The 24,796-nt window shown below is 43.9% G+C and overlaps 3 protein-coding genes across 3 annotated transcripts; 1 reads left to right on the top strand and 2 right to left on the bottom strand.

Moving 5' to 3' along the window:
- Positions 1-1,658, top strand: LOC115671490 (uncharacterized protein At3g28850). The gene has a single exon (XM_030593070.2). It carries the CDS (start codon positions 33-35, stop codon positions 1,353-1,355), a length of 1,323 nt encoding a protein of 440 aa, XP_030448930.1. The 5' UTR covers positions 1-32; the 3' UTR covers positions 1,356-1,658.
- A 5,150-nt stretch (positions 1,659-6,808) lies between these two features.
- On the bottom strand, positions 6,809-12,852 carry LOC115665931 (ABC transporter B family member 29, chloroplastic). Its single transcript, XM_030587749.2, is given in 11 exon segments — positions 6,809-7,308; positions 8,166-8,295; positions 8,445-8,632; positions 9,034-9,119; positions 9,247-9,463; positions 10,335-10,418; positions 10,740-10,898; positions 10,900-11,007; positions 11,595-11,702; positions 11,788-11,874; positions 12,212-12,852. Coding segments are annotated over 11 exon segments (1,920 nt in total). The 5' UTR covers positions 12,818-12,852; the 3' UTR covers positions 6,809-7,161.
- A 2,351-nt stretch (positions 12,853-15,203) lies between these two features.
- Positions 15,204-24,301, bottom strand: LOC115671489 (signal recognition particle subunit SRP54, chloroplastic). Its single transcript, XM_030593069.2, has 15 exons — positions 24,039-24,301; positions 23,506-23,638; positions 22,018-22,085; positions 21,835-21,936; positions 21,037-21,189; positions 20,817-20,894; positions 19,950-20,075; positions 19,720-19,822; positions 19,299-19,399; positions 18,439-18,576; positions 18,091-18,234; positions 17,361-17,436; positions 16,606-16,691; positions 16,353-16,478; positions 15,204-15,587 (listed from the first exon to the last, which is right to left on the bottom strand). Exons 1-15 carry the CDS (start codon positions 24,237-24,239, stop codon positions 15,483-15,485), a joined length of 1,740 nt encoding a protein of 579 aa, XP_030448929.2. The 5' UTR covers positions 24,240-24,301; the 3' UTR covers positions 15,204-15,482.
- Positions 24,302-24,796: the final 495 nt, after the last annotated feature.

Here is a 24,796-nt window from a genome sequence, read left to right as displayed (position 1 = left end):
GAAGAATACAGAGAGAAGATAGCACCGAGCAAATGGGCTGCGTCTCTTCCAAGCACGTCAGGAAAGAACGGGAACTCGAAGCTCGTCAGCACCACCATCCTCGGCATGGTCACGGTCAGGTCGGCTTCGACGATGGCGGCCGCGCGGCTCGCCCTGCCCCCATGCCCAACCACGTGGTCTCCCTCACCTCCAGCACTTACGGCCTGCTCAGGCTGGACAGCGACGAGCGAGGATTGCCGTCGCCGCAGCTGCCCCAGCAGCAGCAACGAGAAGTCGCCGTGCAGAGCAAGAGATTGAAGGGAGGAGGGTCCCCGGCTCGCAGTGAAGAACCCCCTGAAGTCATCAATGCGTGGGAGCTCATGGAAGGCCTGGAGGACGGAGCGCCGGCGCCGGCGAACCAGAACCGGAAGGCTCCGAGCCCGAGGCCGCGGGGATTGCTCCGAGGTCTGGCGAGCATCGATGCGAAGTCTCCGCTCAACTTCATGAACCAGATTGGTTCCCCGAGGAAGGCGAACACTTATGGAGGCAAGGAAAACAAGGGGAGCAGCGCAGGGAATGGGTCGAACCGCCTCGTGGGGAGATCCGATGTCACCCCGAAACAGGGGTTGAGATCAAACAAGTCGTCGGACAGTTCGTGCAAAGCGGCGAAGAGTCTGAGAATTTCGACCGTTGGGATTCCGTTTGGAGGGAAGAGGAACAGCTTCGGGAGTGATCACGGGGTCTCGTCTCGGCGGAGTTTGGGCCCTCTGTTCGATCCGGAGCTGCTGGATTCGTACGAGAAAGAGCTGTCTCAAGGCAAAGAGCAGATCAAGAAGATGATTTCGCCATCAGCCAAGATCAGAAAGAAGAGAAATTTTAAGGACCCGGAGTCTGTCCTCCGCGCGTTTCAGCAAAAATGCCCACGTGGTGGAGACAATGTGGTCGTCATATACACCACCACGCTGAGAGGCATCAGGAAGACGTTTGAGGACTGCAATGCCGTGAGGTCGGTGATGGAGTCGCACTGCGTTCAGATGCAGGAGAGAGACGTGTCCATGGACTCGGGCTACAAGGAGGAGCTGAGGAAGCTGATGGGGTCGAAGGAGGTGAAGGTGCCACTGGTGTTTGTGAAGGGAAGGCTGATCGGAGGAGCTGATGAGGTAGTGAAGCTGGAGGAGGAGGGAAAATTGGGGATTTTGCTCGATGGCATTCCAAGGACTTCACTGAGTTGCTGTGAAGGGTGTGGAGGAGTGAGGTTTGTGATGTGCATGGAGTGCAGTGGGAGTTGCAAGGTCTTTGACAAGGAAGAGAAGAAGGTTTTCAAGTGTGGGGAGTGCAATGAGAATGGGTTGATTCATTGCCCCATTTGCTGTTGATTTGAGCTGGATTGGATTCGTCTAGCTAATTCTGTTTTTGGGTTCTTTGTTTTTTTTTCTACTGGGTTTTCTGATTTTGTTCCATCTGATGTAAAGACTGAACTAGGGGGTAGGAAGTGTTGGGGCTTGGTTCTGATGAAGTGTGTGTTTTTGAGGAGTCCCTCCTGTTTTGCTAATCGTTTCGATTGCAGATTATTGCTATATATGTATCTGATGTAACAATCTTTTGGTTTGCAAGAGATTATGTTTATATCTCCACAGGCTGATTCAATAGGATGATATGGAAGTTTGTTCATTTCCCTACATCTGTTCTGAATGTAACTACCGCTTACTGTTGCGAGGGGCTTTCAAAAAAATTCGTCTCGTGTGGCATTTCTTTGGTCGGGAAGTTCCAGAACACGTTGTCTGTGCATTTCTAACGAAGGAAAGCCCTCTTATGCCATTTGTGAATAATTCAAGTTCCATGCTGCTGGCCACTCCAGGACGGCAAGGACGGGGTCGAACCCTCATTGCGAGATTTGCAATCGGATACATTTTCGTTACTTCGCCTGGCCAAACCCCGCACCTCAATTTCTCGAACTCAACCTTGAGTGCCAAGAAACTCCCATAGATTATCTTCTTGCCAAGATAGCTGGCCAAGGAGCTTACTAGACAATGAGGTTTTCGCCGCGTCAATCAGCTCAAACATTAGCAAACCACCTTCCGTGGGAAAATTGAAAGTCATAAAGCTCAAACAAGAGCAAGGGGTGATTCCTCAATTCTCAGTTCCATCGATTGCCTTCATTGGAGGGCTTCGAAATCAATCTGTGGCCGTATCGTCCCTGGATTTTTCTAACATTTTAATTACCCACTAATTCATTCGGGCGAGACATCTTATGAGTCACGACGAAAACTCCTCTCATGTCGGTGTATTCGTGCCGCTTAGACATTGGCCAAGAAATCACGGGGGCGAGCGGTGGTAAGAGAAGCAAGTTGAGGAAGTCAGAAAGTGCAAGTGCTTTATCGACAACCTGAAAAAGTCAGTGACGGATTAGGTTGGTAGTGCCCAATCCATAGTCAGAAAAAATGAAGACCAAGACAAGAATGTCGTTGAAAAGGAGAAAAAAGTCTCTTTGACCAAAAGAGGAAGTGTCGGCGCCAACTCTTGTTCATCCTCGGACTCAGACAACGGAAAGCAATTCGATATGACAACTTGAAGCCAGTTCCCAGGTTCTTGGACAGCAGACGAAAGAGTTGCGGCTGGGAACGAGTACCTATCCCTTATGCGAATTGGACCCGCGTCTTCGGCATGAAAAGACCTTGAAGGCCCCAGTGAGCCCGAAGTAATTTTGATCGCTTTCATACAAATCGCCTTGCGCTACCTCCGGCTTTAACGGATTCGCGATCGTTCCAATCTTCCAATTTTCGAAGGTCAAAATCAATTTTCTATAGCCTACCCATAACTCAGGAGGCATTCTGGCGAACGCGTGCATATAGAAAGGCCTAATGAAGTCCCTTTACAGATGAACCTCATAGAAGATGAATTGAAAAGGTGGCCCAAGACTTGTGGAAGGAGTGGCAAGGGCTTTTCAACCGTTGTTGCTTGCAAGCTCGAAATTCTCTCTTTCACCTCTCCTCCCTTTCTCCATTCCAATTGATTCGCTTCTTCCTCTGCGCAAGCGCTTGGTTCGCCCCCGGTTTTTCTACGTTGGTTCAAATCCTGTCTCTCCTACTTGTTTGTCGTAGACTTTAAGAAGAGAATGGAGGGATTTGTCAGCATAGGAAGGCCAACTGAGCAAAGCTCTTTCTTTAATTTTTCTTGGGACAAATGCACTATGGGCCCGTTTGGTTCAGAATTTGAATGCTGCTTTGGGGGTCTAAAGTCCCTTGAGCAAATACAAAGTTGTTTGGCAAGCTTTGAGGAGATGCAGTTGCATTTCCAAAGCTTGGAAAGGGCCTTTGGCTGAATGAAGTCAATGAGGAGCCTTGGGAAGTTACATTTTCGGAATGCAACTCGGGCACTGTTTATTGCCACTGTTCATCATCTTCCCAAGCAACTGGTCCGGTGGCCGACAACCACCGCCTGAGGGCTAGCGCCCTGGCGATCGCCGCCTGGGGGTCGTGCGACCCCGGTGACTGCCGCCTGGGGGTCGTACGACCCTGGCGATCGCCGCTTGGGGGTCGTGCGACCCCAGGCGATGGTCGCCGAGGTCACGCAACCCAAGTGACGCCGCCTGGGGTCGCCGGACCTCAGGCGTCGCCTGGGTTGGGTCACGCAAATTTCCTAGGTTGCGCGACCCATGCGACGCCTGAGGTCGCGCTTGATCTCAGACCAGATCTGGCTGTCGGCGGTTGGCCGGCGACTAGATCTAGTCGAAGGTGGTGGTAGGTTGGCCAGCTTTTTTTTTATTTTAAATCAGCAATAGTCTTTTACGAATAATTTTTACCAAAAGTTATTTAGACAAAAATTGCTTTCAAATGTGATTTTAAAATACACATTACCAAACACTACTTGCATTTCGGAAAAGACTTTTAGCTTAAAGGCCTTTGTATTTTGCCAAATGCATTCCCCAAAAGCCGAACCAAATAGGCCCTACAAGTCCTAAAACTTGCAAAAAGTGCAATCGAGTTCTAAAACTTGTCAAATTGATTCAATCGAGTCCTAAATTTACTAACGAAAAATGCTGACGCGGCGCTGACGTATCATATTTTATTACTTTCTTAAGACACGTGGCAATGATGTGGCATCTAACAAGCGCCACGTCAGCAAAAAAAAATAAAAATAAAAATTAAATTAGAAAAAAGCTATAAAAAAAAAAACCTCTACCAGCGGCTGTGGCGGTGGCCAAGCCCTCGCTGGTGGCTGCCGCTGGGAAGGGCCGGCGGAGGTTGCCTGGGCCTTCCCAAAGCCTGGCGACCCTCGTCGGCCTCGGGCGAGGCCCCATCGGTCCACGACGACGGCATGAAGCCCCCGATCTGGGGGAGGGCGCGACCCTCGCCCCAGATCTGAGCGAGGGTTGCCGGCCCTCGCCTAGGGCCGGCGAGGACCGGCGAGGTCTCACCTGGGGTCGCCCACCTTGGGAGAGGCCTCGCCGGTGGGCGACCCTAGGTGAGGCCTCGCCGGTCCTCACCGGCCCCAGGCGAGGGCCGGCAACCCTCGCTCAGATCTGGGGTGAGGGTCGCCCCCTCCCCCAGATCGGGGGTTGCAGGCCCTCGCCTGAGGCCGGCGAGGGTCGTCGGGCTTCAGGAAGGCCCATGCGACCTCCGCCAGTCCTTCCCGACGGCTGTGGCGGCGGCCACCGGCGAGGGCTTGGCCATCGCCGTAGCTGTTGGTCCTGGTTTTTTTTCCTTTTTTTTGTTTTTGTTTTTTTGTAGCTTTTTCTAATTTAATTTACATTTTTTTCAACTTTTTCTGACGTTGCGCTTGTTGGACGCCATGTGTCTCAAGAAAATTAATAAAATAAGACACGTCAGCGTCACGTCAGCATTTTCCGTTAGTAAATTAGACGGTGTTAACTTTAGGACTCGATTAAACCAATTTGACAAGTTTTAGGACTCAATTGCACCTTTTGCAAATTTTAGGATTCAAATGCACTTTTATGACAAGTTTTAGGACTTGTAGTGCACTTGTCCCATTTTTCTTTTTTGGCCATTCCTTGAAGTAAAAAATGTGAGGATAGCTATAATTCAAGGAAACTCCGAAGCTAGGGTTCAAAAAAGCTTTTCATATGTCTGACGCTAATGCCAAAACATGTTCAATTTCTAAGGTGGTTTGCACTAAGAACTGAATGGCGTTCGTTTCAAAGGTGATCTTCACGAACAAGGAAAGCGGGCAAGCATGCCTAGACTGTCCATTCTAATCGTCTAAGTTTTTCTTCATCAGAGGCCAACCAAACAGCTCGACCATAGGGCTCCTTTAGTAGACAGCGAGCGGGCAATAAGCACCTTCTTATTAATGGGCATATTAGAGAGTTCTAGGCATAGTTTGGGTGCTTAGAGGGCTCTCCCCTCTCCTATATGACTCGTTTTTCCGCTCTTAATAAAAGAAGGTCGCTTAAGCAACCGTCATATTAAGTGGTCTTGTACCAGCTAAAAGTAAAGAGACTTCACTTTTGATGCTTGGTAAACTTCCTTAGCACTATCAATTACTACGGAAATTGTCGGTTTAAGTTACATTCGAAAGGGTAAAAGGACACTATTAGTGCCATAACTTGTGTATGAATGTCACTTTGGTGCCATAACTTTTTTTTGGATAACTTTGGTGCCAACTTTTTTGAAAAACGATCACTTTAGTGCCAATGCTGACATGGCTTGCCGGAAATCCTACGTGACGCTGACATGGCTCGCCGGAGAGGTCCAGTCAGCATTAAAAACAAAAAACGAGGCCGTTTAGTCCGCTGACATGTACTTTTTTAGAAAAATAAAATTTATATTATATTTATTTATATTAAAAAAAAACATCAAACATTGCAGCCGTGGCGAGGGCTCCCTCGCCGCTGCTGCCGCCACCCCACCACCGCCGGGAAGGGCTGGTGGTGGTAGGCGAAGTGGTCGGCGAGGGTCCCTGGCCCCTGGCCGGGGCCTGGCGACCCTCGCCGAGAGGAAGCGATCGCCTTTGCTGGCGAGGCGAGACCTCGCCGTTGTGACCTAGGCGACGGCGAGGTCGGCCTCGCCAGATCTGGCGAAGCTCGCCGGTGGCCAGCAGGGCGAGCTTCGCCAAATCTGGCGAGGCGAGACCTTGCCGTCGTGACCCAGGAGACGGCGAGGTCAGCCTCGCCAGATCTGGCGAAGCTCGCCCAGCCAGCCATTGGCAAGCTTCGCCAGATCTGGCGAGGCCAACCTCGCAGTTGCCTGGGTCACGATGGCGAGGTCGGCCTCGCCTTTGCTGGGCGAGGCGACCTCGCCCAGCCAGGGGCCGGTGAGGCTTGCCCTCGCCGGTGGCCGGCGGGGCGAGCTTCGCCAGAGGCCGGTGAGGTCGGCCTCGCCAGCCCTCCCCTTTGGTCGGTCGCCGGTCGTCGGACCGCCGATCGGGAAAAAGTTGGGAAAAAAAAAGATTAAAAAATTCGAAAAAAAGTCACATAATTTCCACGTGTACAAATCAGACCATTTTTTTTTAAATATAAATGCCACATCATCTTTTTGGCAGGAGTCACTAAAATGATCTATTTTCCTCCAATTTGGCATCAAAGTAATTCGAAAAAAAATTATGTCACCAAAGTGACCTCCGTACATAAGTTATGGCACTTCTGGTGTCCTTTTGCCCATTCAAAAGACAAGAGGATAGTGGGCTCTTTGTACATGACTGTCAACCGCAGAAGGTTACTCTTGTAGACAGATGCTGTAAGGCTCAGCAAAGCTCACGCTTTTCAGAATGTTAACCCGTATAGCAGATGTTTGGGATCCTCTAATTTTCCGATGATGATGATGATGCGAAGCTAAATGAGTACAAATCTGTACAAAAATGACTACACATCTGTACAATTACTTTCATGGATAGATATGAATATGATGTCATGTGAACTTCAACAGAGCAACTCTGAACATTTCGAGTGGTACACTTTTTCCTATGGGAAAGAAAAATCAAGAATAAAACAAATGATGTACCTTGTCTCATTAATGTGACTACACTACTTCCATTTTATGCAGCATAATTCAATGCCGATATGCATGTGCAATATCTTTTTAGTCTGCTATGCCGAAAGAAATCTCCATCTCCTTCCACCAACCAACAAGAAGAACAGAATCCTGGCAGCTTTGCTGAACGCAAATGTTGACGCCAGCAATAACATTTCCGTGCACCTTCATAGTAGTTGCCCAGAGAATTACATTATAACACGAGACCTTCTGATTGTAGATAGTTTGGGCGACCACCCAAAAGAGATGATCGAGTCAGCTCTTGTAGCCTCCCATCATTTAGAGTGAATATTCTGTTAGCCATGAGAACTGTTTCCAGGCGATGAGCAATCACCAACACCTATCAAGTGTTGACATTAAAGTGATTTAGTGCATGGGTCGGTGGCCCAACAGTAACAGCATCACCATAGAAAAGGAGTGATACTTGGACAAGCTAAAGGGAAAAATCCAATACTAACACCGAAAACAAGGAGACCTTTTATGCCCAAATAAACAGAAATGACCAAATTTATTTATTTACTGTTCTTATTATTAGGGGCCGGAAGAGGGATCCTTGAAGCTTGGACCTCAAGTTATTGGTGAGAATTGGTCGACACCAGCATGAACCCCCGAATGGGAAGAAATACAATTAATGTCACTATCTGACCTTGATAAGTCCTGATCAACCATAAACTGTCAAATTCGGTTCTATATAAGAATGGGTGGAAACAGTAATTTCCTCATGAAGTTCACAAAACTGATTTCACTCGGTGTATTGTAATAGTAAAGAGTTACAAAAAGGAAAATTTTATGAGAAAACAAAGGGAGCAGATTATTAAAAAATATTAAATAGGTGGGTTTTCAACTTTGGGATGATGATAAGGTGCCTAGTCTTCTCTACCATGCAAAAAAGGTACAATGTTCTCAGGAATTATCTTCTCTCTAATCATCATCAAGTAGGAAGTGAGAAAAGTAACTAATGAGATGCCGCTTTTTATATGGACCTTAACGTGCAGTATGCCGCTTTCTAATTATTATTACTTAACGTGCAGACCGCCAGGAATCTCATAAGCACACACGTTGTATAAATTCTATGAAGCCTAGGATAACAATGGGGACGTACTTGACAAATGGCTTTGATAATCTGAAACATCCAGATACATCCCTATGAAGAGAAAAACTTTAAGTAATAATAATTAGAAAAGCCACAGTACTCACAGTACGAGTTTCCATCAACTGTTGTAGGGCTTGTCTCACCAATAGCTCGGACCTGCTATCCAATGCAGAAGTTGCTTCATCTAAGATCAATATGGAGGGGTCCTGATAGACTGCCCTTGCTATAGCCAATCTGCACTTAAAATGAGGAAAAGCTAATGAAACTTGACAGCTTAGACTCTTTTACTAATTACTTTGAATTTGCCACGATGAAATAAGCTACATTCCTGTTGCCAGTCATTTAATTCAACAATAAAGGTGACTTGTCGATGTGAGCATCACCTTTGCTTCTGACCACCACTCAGAACTGATCCCCTAGGTCCAATATTTGTGTTATAACCCTCAGGAAGCTTTTCAATGAACTCATCAGCATTTGCAAGTTGTCCCGCAAGCTCAACTCTATCCATGTCAATACCATTCATGAAATCCCTGTACCCAATATTTTCGGCGACCGTTCCTGAGAAAAGAGTCTAGAACATGTGTGAAGGTTAGTCAAGTTTGCCATCCTTAAGATGGATACAATTAAAAAACATAAAGACAGGGAGATGAAAGTGACCAAAACGTATCTATAATTATATCAATAAAGTAGCCAGCACTACTCTATGGAGCTAGACAACTTCATGTCAGGTTTCCAAGAAGTACACCATTTTTCATCCGAATAACTCCTGGTAACAGTCATCGCATCCTTGATGCTTATAATCTTAAAAAAAAGGGCATGCAGAGGAATATCCTCCCCATTTCACTTACAGAGAAGTGGGGTATTATCAAGTACATAGTGCGGAAGCTCCAGCTCAACAATATAAGACTTACTTATGTGAACTTAGACATTATGAGTACATATAAAATAAACCTTCCATCACCAGCTACTTACAATATCTTGAGAAACTAGACAAACATGTCTCCTCAATGATTCCAACTGAATGTTCTGTATATTGTAGTTGTCCACATAAATACAACCTGTTAACATGAAAACTGAATAAGATTACATACAGTGATAAAAAGGAGTATAATTAAAAAAACAGCTCATCATTAAAACGTTCGCTTGGTCAACATAGATAGATCTTCATCTAAAGTAGTGGCCAACCAGATGAAGGATCATAAAGGCGAAGAAGCAGTTTCACAAGGGTTGTCTTTCCTCCTCCAGAGGGACCAACAAGGGCAACTGTCTCTCCAGCCTTGATATGGAGGTCCAGCCTGTCTAAAATAGGTGGCATATTGTCGCTATACCTAAAAGAGACATGACAAAATTTCAATTCTCCAGCCACATTATCTAGGTGGATCGCATCTGGTTTCTCCATAACCTGTTCTCCAAATTCACAAGGTAAATAATTAGACATCATCTAAGCATACCAAAGGGGAAAAAATGGCAAAGGAGAATTAGAAACACGAAGATCTTGCCAACCACAAAGTTCTGCAAAAGGAATTTCAAATGTTTATGATGTTGCCAAGGCTTATTACTAGACTTATGCGGAAGTAAAAGCTAGTTCAATTGTGCAATCAATCATAATTGGACTTTTAATTGCATGTAAAATTTTTTGCTAGATTCATAAGGAGGAGATTCCCATGGTTTGTGCCCTCAAATAAATTGTGACTTCTACATCAAATGCTTTTTCTCCAACTATTGGAAAACTCTCCCAGTTATTGGCCAAATCACATCACTTGTAAAAATAAGGAAAGCCTGCACCAGATTTACACAAAGTATGAGATTTATCAGGGAGTTCAGACAATCCACGAGTTGAGAATTAATTTTACAGAGCCTTTAGAAAATGAGTTCCCATGTACTCTGAGATGACTATCTTTGTTAATCTTTCTGTTTGACTGTGCACTATGCCTTGTGTGCTTGATTGTGCCTAAAATTACTATTTATCAAAAGAGAAGGAGCACACTCCATAAAAGAGATCAGAAATTTTTTAAATTAGCACAATAGATCAGACATGCACAATATTATTGAAGCATATGCACCTTATCCCAGCTTTCAAGAGAACAGATATTCAGATGAAGCAAGTGCCAGGATTTCCAGCTGGCCTGATGTGAAAACGCACTTACAAAGTACTAAAACCAATGCAAAGGCATAACCGTTTCATTGTGTGCTCCAGATTCTTACTCTCCTGTCACTTCCTAAAAGTCTTCATTTAAAAGATTAAAGTATCACATATAAACCCCAGAATATACCTTGGCTTCGAACCTCCCCAACTCAAACAAGCGCTCAATAGCTGGTTCTCCTTGCTTCAGTTCATTGTACGCTTTTCCAACATCCTGTGGTATTCTTTATTTTCAGATTGATAGCTTAGGATAGCTGCTAAAAGGTTGAACAGCACTTTAGCAGAGATAACAACAATAGATAAAATTAATTTAAGAGGGTATAAAGAGCATTGACAAGTGTTACACAGTTATTTATGAAACTAGCTTAGTCATGAAATATTGATGCAGAAAATAAAAGCTGCAAAATCTTCTTCACCAATAAGAGGTCAGAGAACTTGTAAATAGAAGCATGGAATATGTAAACATGAAAACCTTGTGAACAGCAGAAATTAACAAGGAAAGGAGCATATGAGTTGCTTGTTCCTGATATCTCACCTGAATCGGCTCAATTACGAGAACCAATGATGTGAGGAAAGAAACCATTCTACATCCATCAAAAGAGCCTTTTGAAAGTAACAAAGATCCGGCACAGAAAACGAATAGAGCTGCAACATAAATGGACTGTATAATCTGAGGAATAAGTGCCTTCATTTTCCTTTTTTTTCAAACGCTTAGTGAGATCAACATGAGCAAGCCTCTTGAATCTAGCAATCTCACATGGTTCTGCATTGTTTGCTTTCACGAAAAGAATAGCAGGGAGAACCTGAGCCACAAGCATGGTAAGTGCAATAGCTAATTAGCATAATCACTAAAAACATGGGAGCACGCATGGAGTTCAAATGACAATTGCACCCGGACAATTGGGGCTTGTATGCATATCTGGCTGGTCATTAGATACATCTGAATGCATCCTCATACAACAGATGAAATCAGAGACATTAAACCAATAATCCACGATGCGTAAATCATGCGTCAATCAAAGAATGGCACCAAGTAGCTGACACCCCTCATACCTATACTACTGCTGAGAAATCAATACTAAAGGGAACATAAGAAATTAGGCGCCCGAAAACCCAAATCTTAATGTTGTCAACAAGGTATGCAAACAGCAAAAAGTCTTAATTTTTCTTACAAGTCTCTGTTGTTCCTTTACTTCCAAATCAAAGGTAAACTTAATAAAGAAGTCTCTTCTCCTGCGACTACACTTGAAGCAGTATTCACGAAAAGGCAACAAACCTTACCGTAAGGATTCTAGATAGATCACTCTCACACTAGAAAAGTTTATTTTTGACTCCTCAGCATTCTTTAGGTTTGTAACATGCAAAATTTAAGTTATGCCATGAAAGATACCTCGTTCAAGTAGGCAGAGAGAGCAGCAATGCTGAGATTTGCCTCCTTAGATATCTGGCGCAGCCTTTCTCCTAGAAAGGCAATTACGAGAGCCATGCATGGAATTGCCTGCAACAAAACAAGACAATATCAATCAAGTACAAATTTGGGAAGTGTAAAATTAGAAAGTCACCAAAAAAAAATTCTCACCCACCGCAGCAGAAACAAGAGAGAGGGCGGGGCTGATAGTCAACATTTGCATTGCCATTGCAGATAGCTGCAGAGTGCTGGGTACTATGGTCTACAATGAGAAAAGGAATGCAATAAAATACATAAATCAACAACCTTCGGCATTTTCAAATTACATTTGCATTATTTTATCAATACTGACTCATATTCATCTTACTGAGCACAAAAAAAGGAAACCACACATGCATTGTAGGCGCACAACCAATTCTCTACCACTCTTGTTTGAGTTATCCAAAACCTTACAGTTTCTCAATTCACGATACAAATGGCGGTCACCTTATCCGTCCAACCCAATATCTATCCTTCCAACCAACTCATTCCTTCATCATACATACAGTTAAAAGTTATTAAGCAAGTACTAGCACCAGCATCTCCACGGCATTACTTACATTAAGAAGAGCATGAATCGTGTCAGCGACATCAGACGCCTCAGCTGTGATCCGGTACGCAATGTCCCCGGCAGAAACCCCGACCCCGCCTTCGAAGAACCCCAAATCCCGCTCCAGAACCCTCTCGAACACATCCACGCGGACCCTGTACACGGCGTTCAGCGCGGCATCCCATAGGAACGCGTGCTGCAGGTAGCTCGACACGACCCGAGCCAGCACCAGGACCCCCAGCGCGAAGCCCTCGCCCCTCAATCTCGCAACATCGGCGCCGGCGAAGCCTGAGGAGAACTTGCCGATCCGGGGGACGAGCTTGGAGAGAGAGAGCACGGAGGCCGCGCCGCAGAGCCAGCCGAGGAGGACGGGCCCGGACTGGGGAAGGAGGTAGGGCTTGAGGGACTGGAGGGGGAGGGATTTGGGAAGGGGAAGGCGAGAGGGTCCGATTGGATCGGCGACGGCTAGGGTTCCGGGGCGGTTCAGGCGGGGGGCGGCGACGGCGAGGCGGGGGTGCGTCGATCGGAGGAGCGCGGGATTGGGGTTGAGGTGGAGTTTGTAGGGTAGGGAAGAGGAGGAGGAGAGGTGCGGAGTGATGAGGAGATAGGAGAACATGGTGAAATCGAGGAGGAGGAGTTAGTTAGGGGAGCGCGGGAAAGGCAACGGCATATATGAGTGAGTTTTGCCAACTATTTTTTTCACTGTGTGAAATCGCATCTTCCCTATTCTTCTTCTTCTTCCTGCACAAATCGCAAACTCCGTGATGCATTGGACCAAAGTTGGGAACGAGTGAGATGAAATTGGGCCCAATTCCCTAAAAAATCTCAACTTTAGCCTTTGTCCCAATTATATCCCACACTTTTTTTTGTCTCATAAAAAATCCCAAACTTTCACTTTTGTCCCAAATCTACCCCATTAACTTTTCGTCCAATTTTTTAATATTATTTTTTTCGAATTGGTTTATTTTTTCTTTTCTTTTCTTTTTCCTTTCCTTTTCTTTTTTTTCACCTTCAACCTCTGGCCGGCGAGGTCGGCCCCGCCGGCCGCTGGTGAGGCTCGGTCTCGCCGGCGTTGGGCGAGGCCGACCTCGCCAATAGCCCTCGCTAGCCACGGCGAGGCTCGGCCCCGCCGGCAACTGGCGAGGCTGAACCTCGCCGTTGCTAGGGGCGAGGCCGACCTCGCTGCCAGCCGGCGGGGCCGAGCCTCACCAGATCTGGCGAGGGCTCGGCCATGCCGACCGCCGGCGAGGCCGACCTCGCCAACAGCCGGCGGCCGAGCCCTCGCCGGACTATCCTCGCCGTGGTCGGCGAGGCTCGGCCGAGGCCGAACCCTCGCCGTTCTTTGGCGAGGCCGACCTCGCCCCAGCGGCGGCCGACCTCGCCAATCGCCGGCGGGCCGAGCCTCGTCGTGGCCGGGCGAGGCTCGGCCCCACCGCCATTGGCGAGGTCGGCCCCGCCAAGAATCGGCGAGGTCGGCCTCGCCCAAAGCAACGGCGAGGTTCGGCCTCGGCCGAGCCTCGCCACCACCACGGCGAGGATAGTCCGGGCGAGGCTCGGCCCGCCGGCTGTATGGCGAGGTCGGCCTCGCCCAAAGAACGGCGAGGTCGGCCGAGGCCGAACCTCGCCGTTCTTTGGGCGAGGCCGACCTCGCCAATTCTTGGGGCCGAGCCTCGCCGGTGTCGTCGCCGTGGGCGGGCGAGGCTCGGCCCGCCGGCCGCCGGCGAGGCTCGGCCGACCTCGCTTGGCCTTGCGGGGCCGACCTCGCCAATAGCCGGCGGGCGAGCCTCGCCGGACCACGACGAGGCTCGGCCCCGCCGAGAATTGGCGAGGTCGGCCTCGCCATGCGGCAGGTGTGGCCGAGCCCTCGCCGGTCTCCGCGAGGCTCGGCCCCACCCAAGAATCGCAGCGAGGTCGGCCTCGCCCGAAGAACTGCGAGGTTCGGCCTCGCCTGTTGCCGGCGGGGCCGACCTCGCCGACCGGCCAGAGGTTGAAGGTGAAACAAAAAAAAAAAGAAAAGGAAAGGAAAAAGAAAAGAAAAGAAAAAATAAAAAAAATTCGAAAAAATAAAAAATAATATTAAAAAATTGGACGAAAAGTTAATGGGGAAAGTGAAAGTTTGGGGTTTTTTATGAGACAAAAAAAAGTTTGGGATACAATTGGGACAAAGGCTAAAGTTGAGGGTTTTTTAGGGAATTGGGCTGATGAAATTGGGGGTTAACTGCAATACGGAACATGAACTGTTTCAATTATTTACGAATGGTTTCGCAAAAAAACTGTTCCCATGACACTTGTTAAGCAACCAAATAAGCAAAATTGTTATGATTTCGGGTGCACTGATTTTTTCTCATGAAATGTGTACTCGGTGCTTCGGAAAATCAAATAGTTGCTCTTCAAATGGGTTTTACTAAGTTTTCTTAGGATATTTGTTGGCAAGACATCCATGAAATTAAGCATAATTTTAGGAACAAAGCACCTTGTGCAATGGATATATGGAACGTCTGCAAATTGTAGAGCGAGCAAAAGAGGGAGCATTCTGGCATGGATTGATTAACAACACTTTACCCTATTCTCGGTACATAACTGCCCGCGAAAACCGTAGGAAGGGCTGCGCCTCTTTACCATTATTTGTGTCATTGCCCCTGATTTATTGCACCCCTTGCAGCTCCCATTGCAGTAACAACTACAATGCAGCCTTTTGCAGTTCTCTCTCACGTTTCCATTGCCTTGGGTCGAGGATTCGAGACCATCGGAATCACTGAGCTAAAATAAAAACAAGCGGTAGTAGCTCTTTTTAGGGTAAGGATTTGGTGAGAAGATCTCCTAAAATAGTTTGGATAAAATTCACGCGTAATTAGTAAAGCTTGATCTATTATGCTATTAGAGCACTTCAATCACAAAATGCATTTTAACTTCTGGAAAAAAGTTTGGCCGAGTGACTCTTTTGCATAGCGCATGGTATGCCGTTGGAAACCTTATCAAAGCATTACGGTAAGGAGTCGATGTTATCAACGAGACCTCTTTTTACGCATTTTTACATGTTAGAACGTAAGTTCACGGGCCAGCCGCTAAAAAATTTATCAGTAAAATCATTCGATGAGATGATACAATAACAACTCGGGAAACTCTCAAGAGAATACCGTATTACAGCTATGACTACGTGTCCTGAGAACCATCCTCATTCCATTCCGGCAATGGCAGTTTTAGGAGCGATATCATGAACTACTTCCTTGACTTACTCAAAACTGAATCCGGGTAGCGGCGCGAACTATGAGCAATGAAATTTACTTGGCCCCAAAACCGCGAGGCACGGGCCTTGTTGATGCTGAGTCTGCAAATTGCCTCCTTGATTCCGATCTTCTCCTTCTCCTCGCAGTCCCAGGGGGAGCCTAGAATCACACCCAGTTAACTATTAAGAAAGTGGAAAAGAAGAGGCTAACAATCATTTAACGAAAAGCAGTGAGACTTGGGCAGGTTATTTGACGCCCTCAGTAACGGGCTTGCAAAAGCAAGTAAACTTGTTATTGTTACTTTGAATGTTATGATATAGAAACAGATTGGGAAAATGACACAAATAGTCCATGAACTTTGACTCAATGTGCAATTTGATCTCTGAACTTTTAATTTGTTCAATGTAGTCCCTGAACTTTAACCTAATGTTCAATTTGGTCCCTGAACTTTTGATTTGTTCAATGTGATCCCTGAACTTTTAATATGTGTTCAATTTAGTCCTTGAACTATTTGAAAATGTTCAATATAGTCCTTCCATTAATTCAAGTGCAGGGACTATATTGAACATTTTTATATAGTTCAGGGACTAAATTGAACACATATTAAAAGTTCAGGGACCACATTGAACAAATTAAAAGTTCAGGGACCAAATTGAACATTATGTTAAAGTTCAGGGACTACATTGAACAAATTAAAAGTTCAGGGACCAAATTGCACATTAAGTCAAAGTTCAGGGACTATTTGTGTCATTATCCCAAACAGATTCTCAACATTGTCAAACGACCACCACCAGCCATAAACATGCTTAGCCATACAAGTTGAAGTTCTGCAGGGTAAGCATCTCAAATTTGAGCAGCGGAGACCAAATGTTCCAGCAGATAATACGATAGACGATTAATGCCCCTAAAATCAAATTAGGTCACCTTTTGTTCAGATTTAAGCGACTCCTCCAGATTGCTCAGTGCAGGAATGGATCCACCTTCCATTATACCCATCAAATTCTTCATCCGCACGCGCATTTGAAAGAGTTGAGCAACAACTTGACTCACCTAATGTTGATTTCATTTGTTTTAGTAAGCACAAATACATTAGAAATCTAAGGGAAAAGTACAATTCACTCTAAGGGTAAACGAGATTGCTGCACCAAGCATAAATTCCAGAAGCAATCACAATTACCTGTTGCTCTGTTTTTCCAGAATCTTGAGCGACTCTTTTCCTCCTAACCAGAGATTCAGCTAGAAGCTCTGGCTTCTCCCTTTCCTCTAAAAAACAGACAGAACAATCAGCAACCTCTGACAGAACCAGTTTCAGTAAATGACAGAGAAATGAAACTATTCTTTTCTGAGAGGATGAATTCTATGATCAGCTTGACCATGGCAAGATTCACACTGAATCTATTTGAGTTTCACTGATCATATGAAAAGGACTGACAGCTTCAAGACGACCACTAAGCAAAAGTATACTACAAAAAGTGGAGTCCAAAGTGCATGACTGTGCACATTCCACAGAAAAAGTGATATGGCCCACATCACATGTAAGGGAGATCAATCTATCAAACTATAAGGGGCTGGTGTTACGACAGAATCAAGTGCAATTTAATTTAGAATTGCTGACATATGCTGATTCAGTCTGATAGACATGAAGAACACACAAAGCTCCAGTATGGTTGAAGATAGAATACATACCACAAACTAACATGTTCCAGAAAAAATAAATAAGCCACCGCAGCTTTGCAATCGCTGCTTCTTCTCGCAGTTTCTGTGTTCTGTTTATTGTGCTTCAAATTGCTACTTCCCCTTTTGGCCAAAAAAAATGCTTGTTCCCTAACATCCTCCTATTAGACCTATATGTATTGAAGTACTCCTTGACAATCTAATAGTTATCTATAAAGTGGTGTCAATTGAGATTTTATCAGAAGACAAAGTACAAACCAGGAGTCATTGCTTCGATCATTCCCTCCATAACCTTTAAGCTCTTCTCGGCTTCTCGAACTTGTGCAGGAGTGACCTGTTTGGTTCCAAGTATTCAGTTGAGCTTCTATCCATATATAATAGAATCAGGAACAGAGTAATGATATTACGTAATATTTGATCAAGCAAGCATTTTAGTAATGGTATTAGGTAATATTTGATCAAGCATTTTAGTCTTGTTTTAAATGGAAAGAAGAAGGATCAAAACCGACGACCAATTTGGTTCAGGAGAAGCTATCCAATGCACTATAAGATATATCATTACATTCTTTTTATTGTTTTCTCCTGCAAAGTTGAGGTAAAAGAAAATGTTTTCCAAATTGTTTCATTTTACTCTTATTTAAGAAGTAACCAACAAAGAATAACATTTCACTTCTAACAAAACTGTGAAGAACTTTCTGAAGAATTAAAAAAGTCCATAACATCAAACACTATTTCTGCAATCTTTACATACTATACAACCTAAGCCTTGTCCCCCAAAGTGGGATGAGCTATATGGATCCTTCTACACCATAGCGCTAAAAAATTTTCATCCTTATTTGCAGTTTCGGCTTATATGAATCCTTCTGCAAGTTCTCAATAATTAACCAATATCTTCAGTTTCAGCATAAAATGATACTTTCCTAGGGGAATTTCTGATTAACCATTAATCTCAGCCAAAAAGATACAGTGCACAAACAATTCTGCATACCTTTCCCATGCCAGGTATCATCCCAATGACCCTAGTCATCGAACCCATTCGTGCAACAGCACGAGTTTGCTTCAGGAAATCATTGAAGTCAAACTTTGCACTCATTATCTTCTTTTGCAATTCTTCAGCATCTTCTTGACGCATCTACCAAACCAAATAGTTAGGCCCAAATTAAGAGAACCTAGGTAGTTTTATAGGGAGAGCATAACATGTAGGATGAAGGAAGAGGATGCAGCACCAAAAGCATCATTTCTGGGACAAATCCTCAGACATTTTGGACTAATTACTTCTCCGCCAATATAAGCTTGATGAATATCATGTAAAGGGAAAGTGTTATTCGGAACTCACAACTTCTTGAGCCTTCTCTACGAATGACAGAACATCTCCCATTCCTAATATACGCCCCGCCATACGATCTGGATAGAAAGGTTCCAGGTCTTCTAGACGCTCGCCCCGTCCTACGAGTTTAATTGGTTTTCCAGAGACCTGCCACCATCAAGTATCATTAATACACTTCTGAAATGAGAGTTCGCAGAGAAACTTACTTTGTCAGTAGACAGCAATATTTTTGTTGAACACTGATGATACCAACTGTATACGACTGTTATAACATGTGTTTCAGACTTTCAATCTATCATGGCAAGAATACAGGAGATAGAGAAAGGTGCAGATGAGGAGCCACCAAATTACACTAGGAATATTGAAGTACATGAAAAGTAGAATTCCTGAGGCCAAGTAAAACGAGTACATTGGCATATCATTCAATCAAAAAGAGTTCCTCCAGTATATAGAAGAGGATGTGGGTGGATTTGTAGTTATTGTACTTCAAAATTCTGAATAGTTTTTCTTCAAAATTTTGTACTAAATGGTTTCATGTTGAAACGGTTCTGTTGGGAAAAACAAGTCAGTGTGGTATGCGCAGATTTAAGACAAGATGCTCCTAGCCCCAACAATGATGGCCATGGACATATCATATCTTACCAGAGGAACTTTGGCCTCAATAGAAGAGTCAAGAGAAACAAAGCTGTAGGAACTGCGAAGGGAATTGACCTGCCTCTGACAGGCATGTGATTCTAACTTTTGTGGGGCACTACCACACAAATATGCTTGGAAAAGTAAAAGCTCATGAAGTCATATGACTTTAAAGGGCAGATCATCATATGCTTCACTATTATATTATAAAGAAGAGAAAATTGGTGAAGCCAAACCTCTTTGACACTCAAGGCTGCGCCTCCTCTGGAATCTCCATCTAATTTCGTCAAAATGGCACCAGTAATCCCTATCTCAAGATTGAATGTTGTGAGCAGGGCTGCATAAGGAGAGAGATGAAACCAAATAAAATGATTTAACAACTTATTTTCTTTTAATAAGACATTACAATATAAGAATTGCCCTCTAACTGGCAAACACAACAACTTCAGCAAAATAATGCACGTCTTGAAAATTAAGACACCCCAATGTAATAGATCAGTGTTCATATAATGAAATCAGACATCTATACCATTTAGAATGGATAAGGAGGTGTGACCATTGTTCACATGTACATTAAGAAAGAAATGACACAAGAGTATAAATCCATTGCAATTGAGATGGCACAGTAAGATTTAAAAAGTAAGAATGTTTGAACACCTGCAGCTTCTTGTCCAGTCATTGCATCCACAACAAGCAACATTTCCGTTGGATTTAGTGCACGCTTCACTTCTTTCAACTCATCCATCATCGCTTTGTCTATCTATTTGTTAGAAAGAGAAGGTAAAGATATGCCAACATGGTAATTGGTATTCAAATTTTCGTTTCTCGATGATAAATAGTGCCCAGTATATAGTCATATTTGATCGGTTATGCATAAAGAACAGCACCTGAAGTCTTCCAGCGGTGTCCACTATAACCACATCTATGTTCTGCTTTTTAGCCTCTTCTAGACCTTGCCTAGCAATTTCTGAAGGTTTAACTTCAGTTCCTGCAGAATAAACTGGCACGTCTACCTGTGAAAAGATCCACATTAGTAGACAGCAGGATGTGATAGATTTCTATATTAACTTTTAATTTGGATTGTCAAAAGTTAAAATATCACTGCCTTGACAACCCAAAACTTCCTCAAGGATCATTGTGGAAACAGTCATGATCACAGTAGTCTTTGCCATGCATGCCAGCTTACCTAGTCTTTTGCTAGTCCTTAAAAAGAAATAGCACAATTATTAATTATAAAACCAGCTAGTTTGAAGTAGATAAAGAGGATCTCTCTTCTTCTTTTCCCCTAGAAATAACTTGCGAATAGACTCAAAATTAATGGCAATATTAATAGGAATTTATGAGATGCCGCCAAAGAAGAACTAGACTGAATCTTCCCAAGAGTTTCAGACTTGCCCTACGTTTTTCAACTCGACTTTAGGATTTAAGAACACCATTTCTAGTAGATATAAAGTCTGCCGTCTTGAAGAAAGAAAACAGGAGCATCTGTCAATTCGCCCACCGGGAAAGCACCTCTCTATCTGTAGGCTAGGCTGCTTCTCCGATAGTTAGAAGTGTAATCTCATTGATATAACAAAACTTTTTAATCTCATTGATATAACAAAACTACAAGCAGCACAGTAGCACTGTTCATACACCACAACAAAAAAACATAGGTCCGTGATAAAGGTACATGAAATATAAAGAAAAATTTGAACAATAAAAATCTCATGTTGCCTTGGCAGTAAAATAGAATGCAAATGAGAATTAGGTACCTGCTGACCCAAAATGATAAGTTGGTCGATAGCAGCAGGTCTGTATACATCTCCAGCAACCAGCATGCAACTCTTCCCCTGCAACCAAAGAATTGTTAATCATCTGAGCAAATCCATAGAATACTGCCCCAAAACTGCATGGAAGCAACAGCCAACCCAGGGATATGGGGGGAGAGGGAGAGAGAGAGAGAGAGAGAGAGAGAGAGAGAGAGAGAGATACCAGTTTCTTTAGATAGTAAGCCAATTTAGCACATACAGTGGTCTTTCCTACTCCTTGTAAACCAGCCAGTAGTATTACAGTGGGGCCAGATTTTGCAAACGCCAGTTCAGAAACCTTTCCACCCATTAATTTGACAAGCTCATCATGGACAATCTGAAGAAGATAACGATTCTTAGTTGCGTCCTTTGCAGTCATCATAAAATGTCATCTTTCATCAAGCATTATACATTTTTTTCATAACCCATTAGAGTGACAACTTAGCTCTGATGAAATTCGGGATCTTTGAGAGAAACTAAGAGTCTTATTGTACAAGAGATAAATCAGAGTTTTTCGCGCCAAAAGAAAAACTTAACAAAAAGCTTGTGAGAACAGAGTAGGCTAGCAAATGTTCCCAAAATTTAGGAAAAATAAAATATAACAATATGATGACATTATTTTTTCGGGTTCCTCTTCTTTTTATTCTATATTAGTAAAGGTTCTTCATTTTTTTTTTTTTTTGATGACCCGGGAATCGCCGTACAGCCGACAGCCGGCGACGTAAACCCGGGTGACGCTAGCGCAGGACCCACTACCACGGCGCCACACTTAAGAATCCCTAACGACTTAAGAATCCCTAACGACTACGCTGGGATTCGAACTCCCCACCCTTCGTGAGGGGCAGAGAGCGCGAACCAACGCAGCCGCTGCGGGCGGTGGTGTAAAGGTTCTTCATTGGTAGCTGAATAAAGATATAATTAAGCTCACTTTTCTTTTAAATAAATAACCAGTACATTTTCGTAAACACTGTAGACATCCTACCTTGACCAATTGTTGATCTGGCTTTACTCCACGGATAAGGCCGACACCAACAGCTTGGTCACTGACAGATTGCACAAACCTTCTAACGACTGGAAGGCTTACCTGTGAATATAAGATGTAACAGGCATGCTTCTTGCCTCCAAAGACAGAATTTAGCTCAAGCTAACAAATGAACGCACTCACATCTGCTTCTAGAAGTGCTCTTCTTATATCCCGCATGGGTTCAACAATGTTTTCTTTTGTCAAAGTTTCTACAATAAAATTGCCATGAATGGTATAGTCAGTACAAAAGAAAGGTATGGACTTCTACACTCTCAGATTCAGAGTGCAAAAATCATTTTTCACCATTCCACTGTAGTGAAGGAGTGCATTTGATCATTAAAGAAAATGGTAACTTGACTGAGATATGCTTTAGACAATGTAATCATTGATTGCAGAAATGCAGAGAGAGAGAGAGAGAGAGAGAGAGAGAGAGCTATAACTGAGAAAACAATTGAAGACAACATACTGCTTCGATACGGACAATACCCTTCGTGCATCAGATCTCATTTAGTCACCCCAATAAAATGTAAAATCTCTAATCGGATCTCACAGTACTTGGAATCAAAATAACGCGTTCTTTTTGTTTTTTATATGGGCTCAAGGATCGACTTTGACTGAGAAGTATAACAGAAAATCAAATTACAGAAAAGAAAAATCCTATATGATATAGAGTTTTACATTGGTAGAAAACTACATTCCACACACATGTATAATTTTTGCCGAAAGATGATTTCATTCATCTGCAATTTATATTTTTTCAGGTAATACTCACACTCATACTGACTAATATAGTCTTGTTAGAACATACTCGATGACTATGCAGCTGCATGGTTACAAGAAGATGGAGACGGGGAAATTGTTAGCTTACATTAAAATGTGAGCAACCATATGGCATCAGATCACTATATGCCTTTGGAAATTTCTTATTAGTGAAATCCAGATTTAATTAATTGGAACCAGCAGAAAAAATTACAGATCATTGTGTGTTAAATTAAAGCAGCAAGAAAAATAAGAGCAGAGATGTGAATGATGAGACAGAAATGGAAGACGTTCAGATCAGGTAATGAAAGTGCTCCCCATACACATTTAAAATAACCGCATTGTCCTTCATATTTTCTCATGCAAAATTAATTAACATCATATTCTGGAGTCCATCGCAATTTTTGGTAAAAGTTTTTGATGGGAAGTGTCACCAGGAATTTGCTCATGGTGTAGCAAAACATTGCAGAGATGTTATGATCCTTCTCTCCACTGGCTACTACCATCAATGGTCCTTTAGATTCTGCTCAAGAAAACCATACCTCAACTACAAGCACACTTCAGTAGCAACCCCCTCTCTTCAAAATTCGTTCAAATTGCTAAATCTTTCTATTTTCTGTCATTTGAGACTGATCTAGTGATAAGTAAAGCTGCTATAAATAGCAAGTGACATCAAGTGCAAGATTGAAATGCTTAAACAACATGGTGAAAATAGTAGATATCTAGATTGCATATTCCAACACAAGTGTCCAATCATTGACAGCAAGCCTAACCGCATCCTCTTCTGGCCAAGCAAGTTTGATCTAAGACAGCAATATGTAACAAGCCAATGACGACATCAACAATGCGAGAAAGGTAAATAAATCCAACCTTCTCCTTTGAGCTTGTTCCAGGCTGCTTCAAGGCCACCAGTTAACTGCCCAAACATTTCAGCTCGAACAACGCTCCGCATATGTCTCTCGACAGTAACACTCTTTGAGTTCACCAAAGCCCATATCTCTCTCTGTATGCATTTGAAAACAGCAATTAGAAACAGGACCAAAGACCAATCCAATTCCTCATTCATGCCCAACGAAATTCGGCAAGCATCCCTACTTCTGCCATTGACAAATTGCCAAAGCAAAGTTAACTAACACCATATTTGTCAATTTCTTTTCTCTCTCGGAACAGGTTAAACATGTTTCCAGATCAATTTTTCTCAACAGCCAAACAGTGACTAAGAATCGGTACCGCAATTCCCGCCGCAGCAGAAACCGACTCACAGCAAAGATGACTACTGCTAGTTCACACCATTTAGTTCACTCTTTCCACAAGAACGATCGCGCCAAAAGATAATTTCCTAACGCCACTTCCTAGCTAATCCCGAAAGCGATCGAGCCAAGCCACGCGAACAACAAACTTACGGCGAAGATATTCCTCGGACGGAGCGAAGTCGAAGTGCCGAAGCCGGTCCAGGAAGAGCAAAGTTTGGGTGAACGGCTCGTGCATTTGGAGGAGCGGAGGCCTCCGTTCGCCGAGCGAGTTTGCGCGGCGCTGGCGCCGGCGCCGGCGCCGGCGACGGCGAAGTGGCGGGAAGCGGCGGAAGAGACGTGCACGGCCTCCATCGCCGCCGGAGGTCTTTGCTCCCGGAGCGAAGCTCGTGTTGCCTCCTTGCTGGTTCGATGCTTGCTTCTTCGTCTGTGCAGTTCCCGTATTATCCACTGGAAATCCGTTAGTTCTATCTCGTTGCTGCCTGGCCACGGTGTTTCGCGTTCCATGGTAGTCAGTTTGCTTCCCAAGATCGCAGCCGTTGAAAATGTTGACGAGGGAGCTCGTCAACAGACCGGACGTTTCGAAAGGGTCGCGAGTTTACCAGTACCGGTAAATTTTCGTGTCCATGGAAATTCTTTTTCTCTTCTCCCACACCAAGTTTTCAATTTTTATTATCTCGAGGAAAAATACATAAAATGGCATTGTAAAGTGGTACCATTAATAATTAATATAAGTCATTTACATGAATATATATATAATTTAATAAAGGGGTTTCTCGTCCTAATATACCGTGTTAGCAAAAGTGACAAGTGAAAAAACGTATAGAAGTGATCACTCAAGACAAAAGTCTCGATTTACAAGTACTCTCAAGAACCGATCTCAGTATAGATTCAAATAAGTATTGATGAGA

The sequence above is a fragment of the Syzygium oleosum genome, unplaced genomic scaffold (genome assembly GCF_021117445.2).
Source record: "Syzygium oleosum isolate NSW1041296 unplaced genomic scaffold, Sole_v2.1 Sole_v2.25, whole genome shotgun sequence".
In the NCBI taxonomy this organism is placed as follows: Eukaryota; Viridiplantae; Streptophyta; class Magnoliopsida; order Myrtales; family Myrtaceae; genus Syzygium; species Syzygium oleosum.
This window is presented reverse-complemented; position numbering and strand designations above follow the sequence as displayed.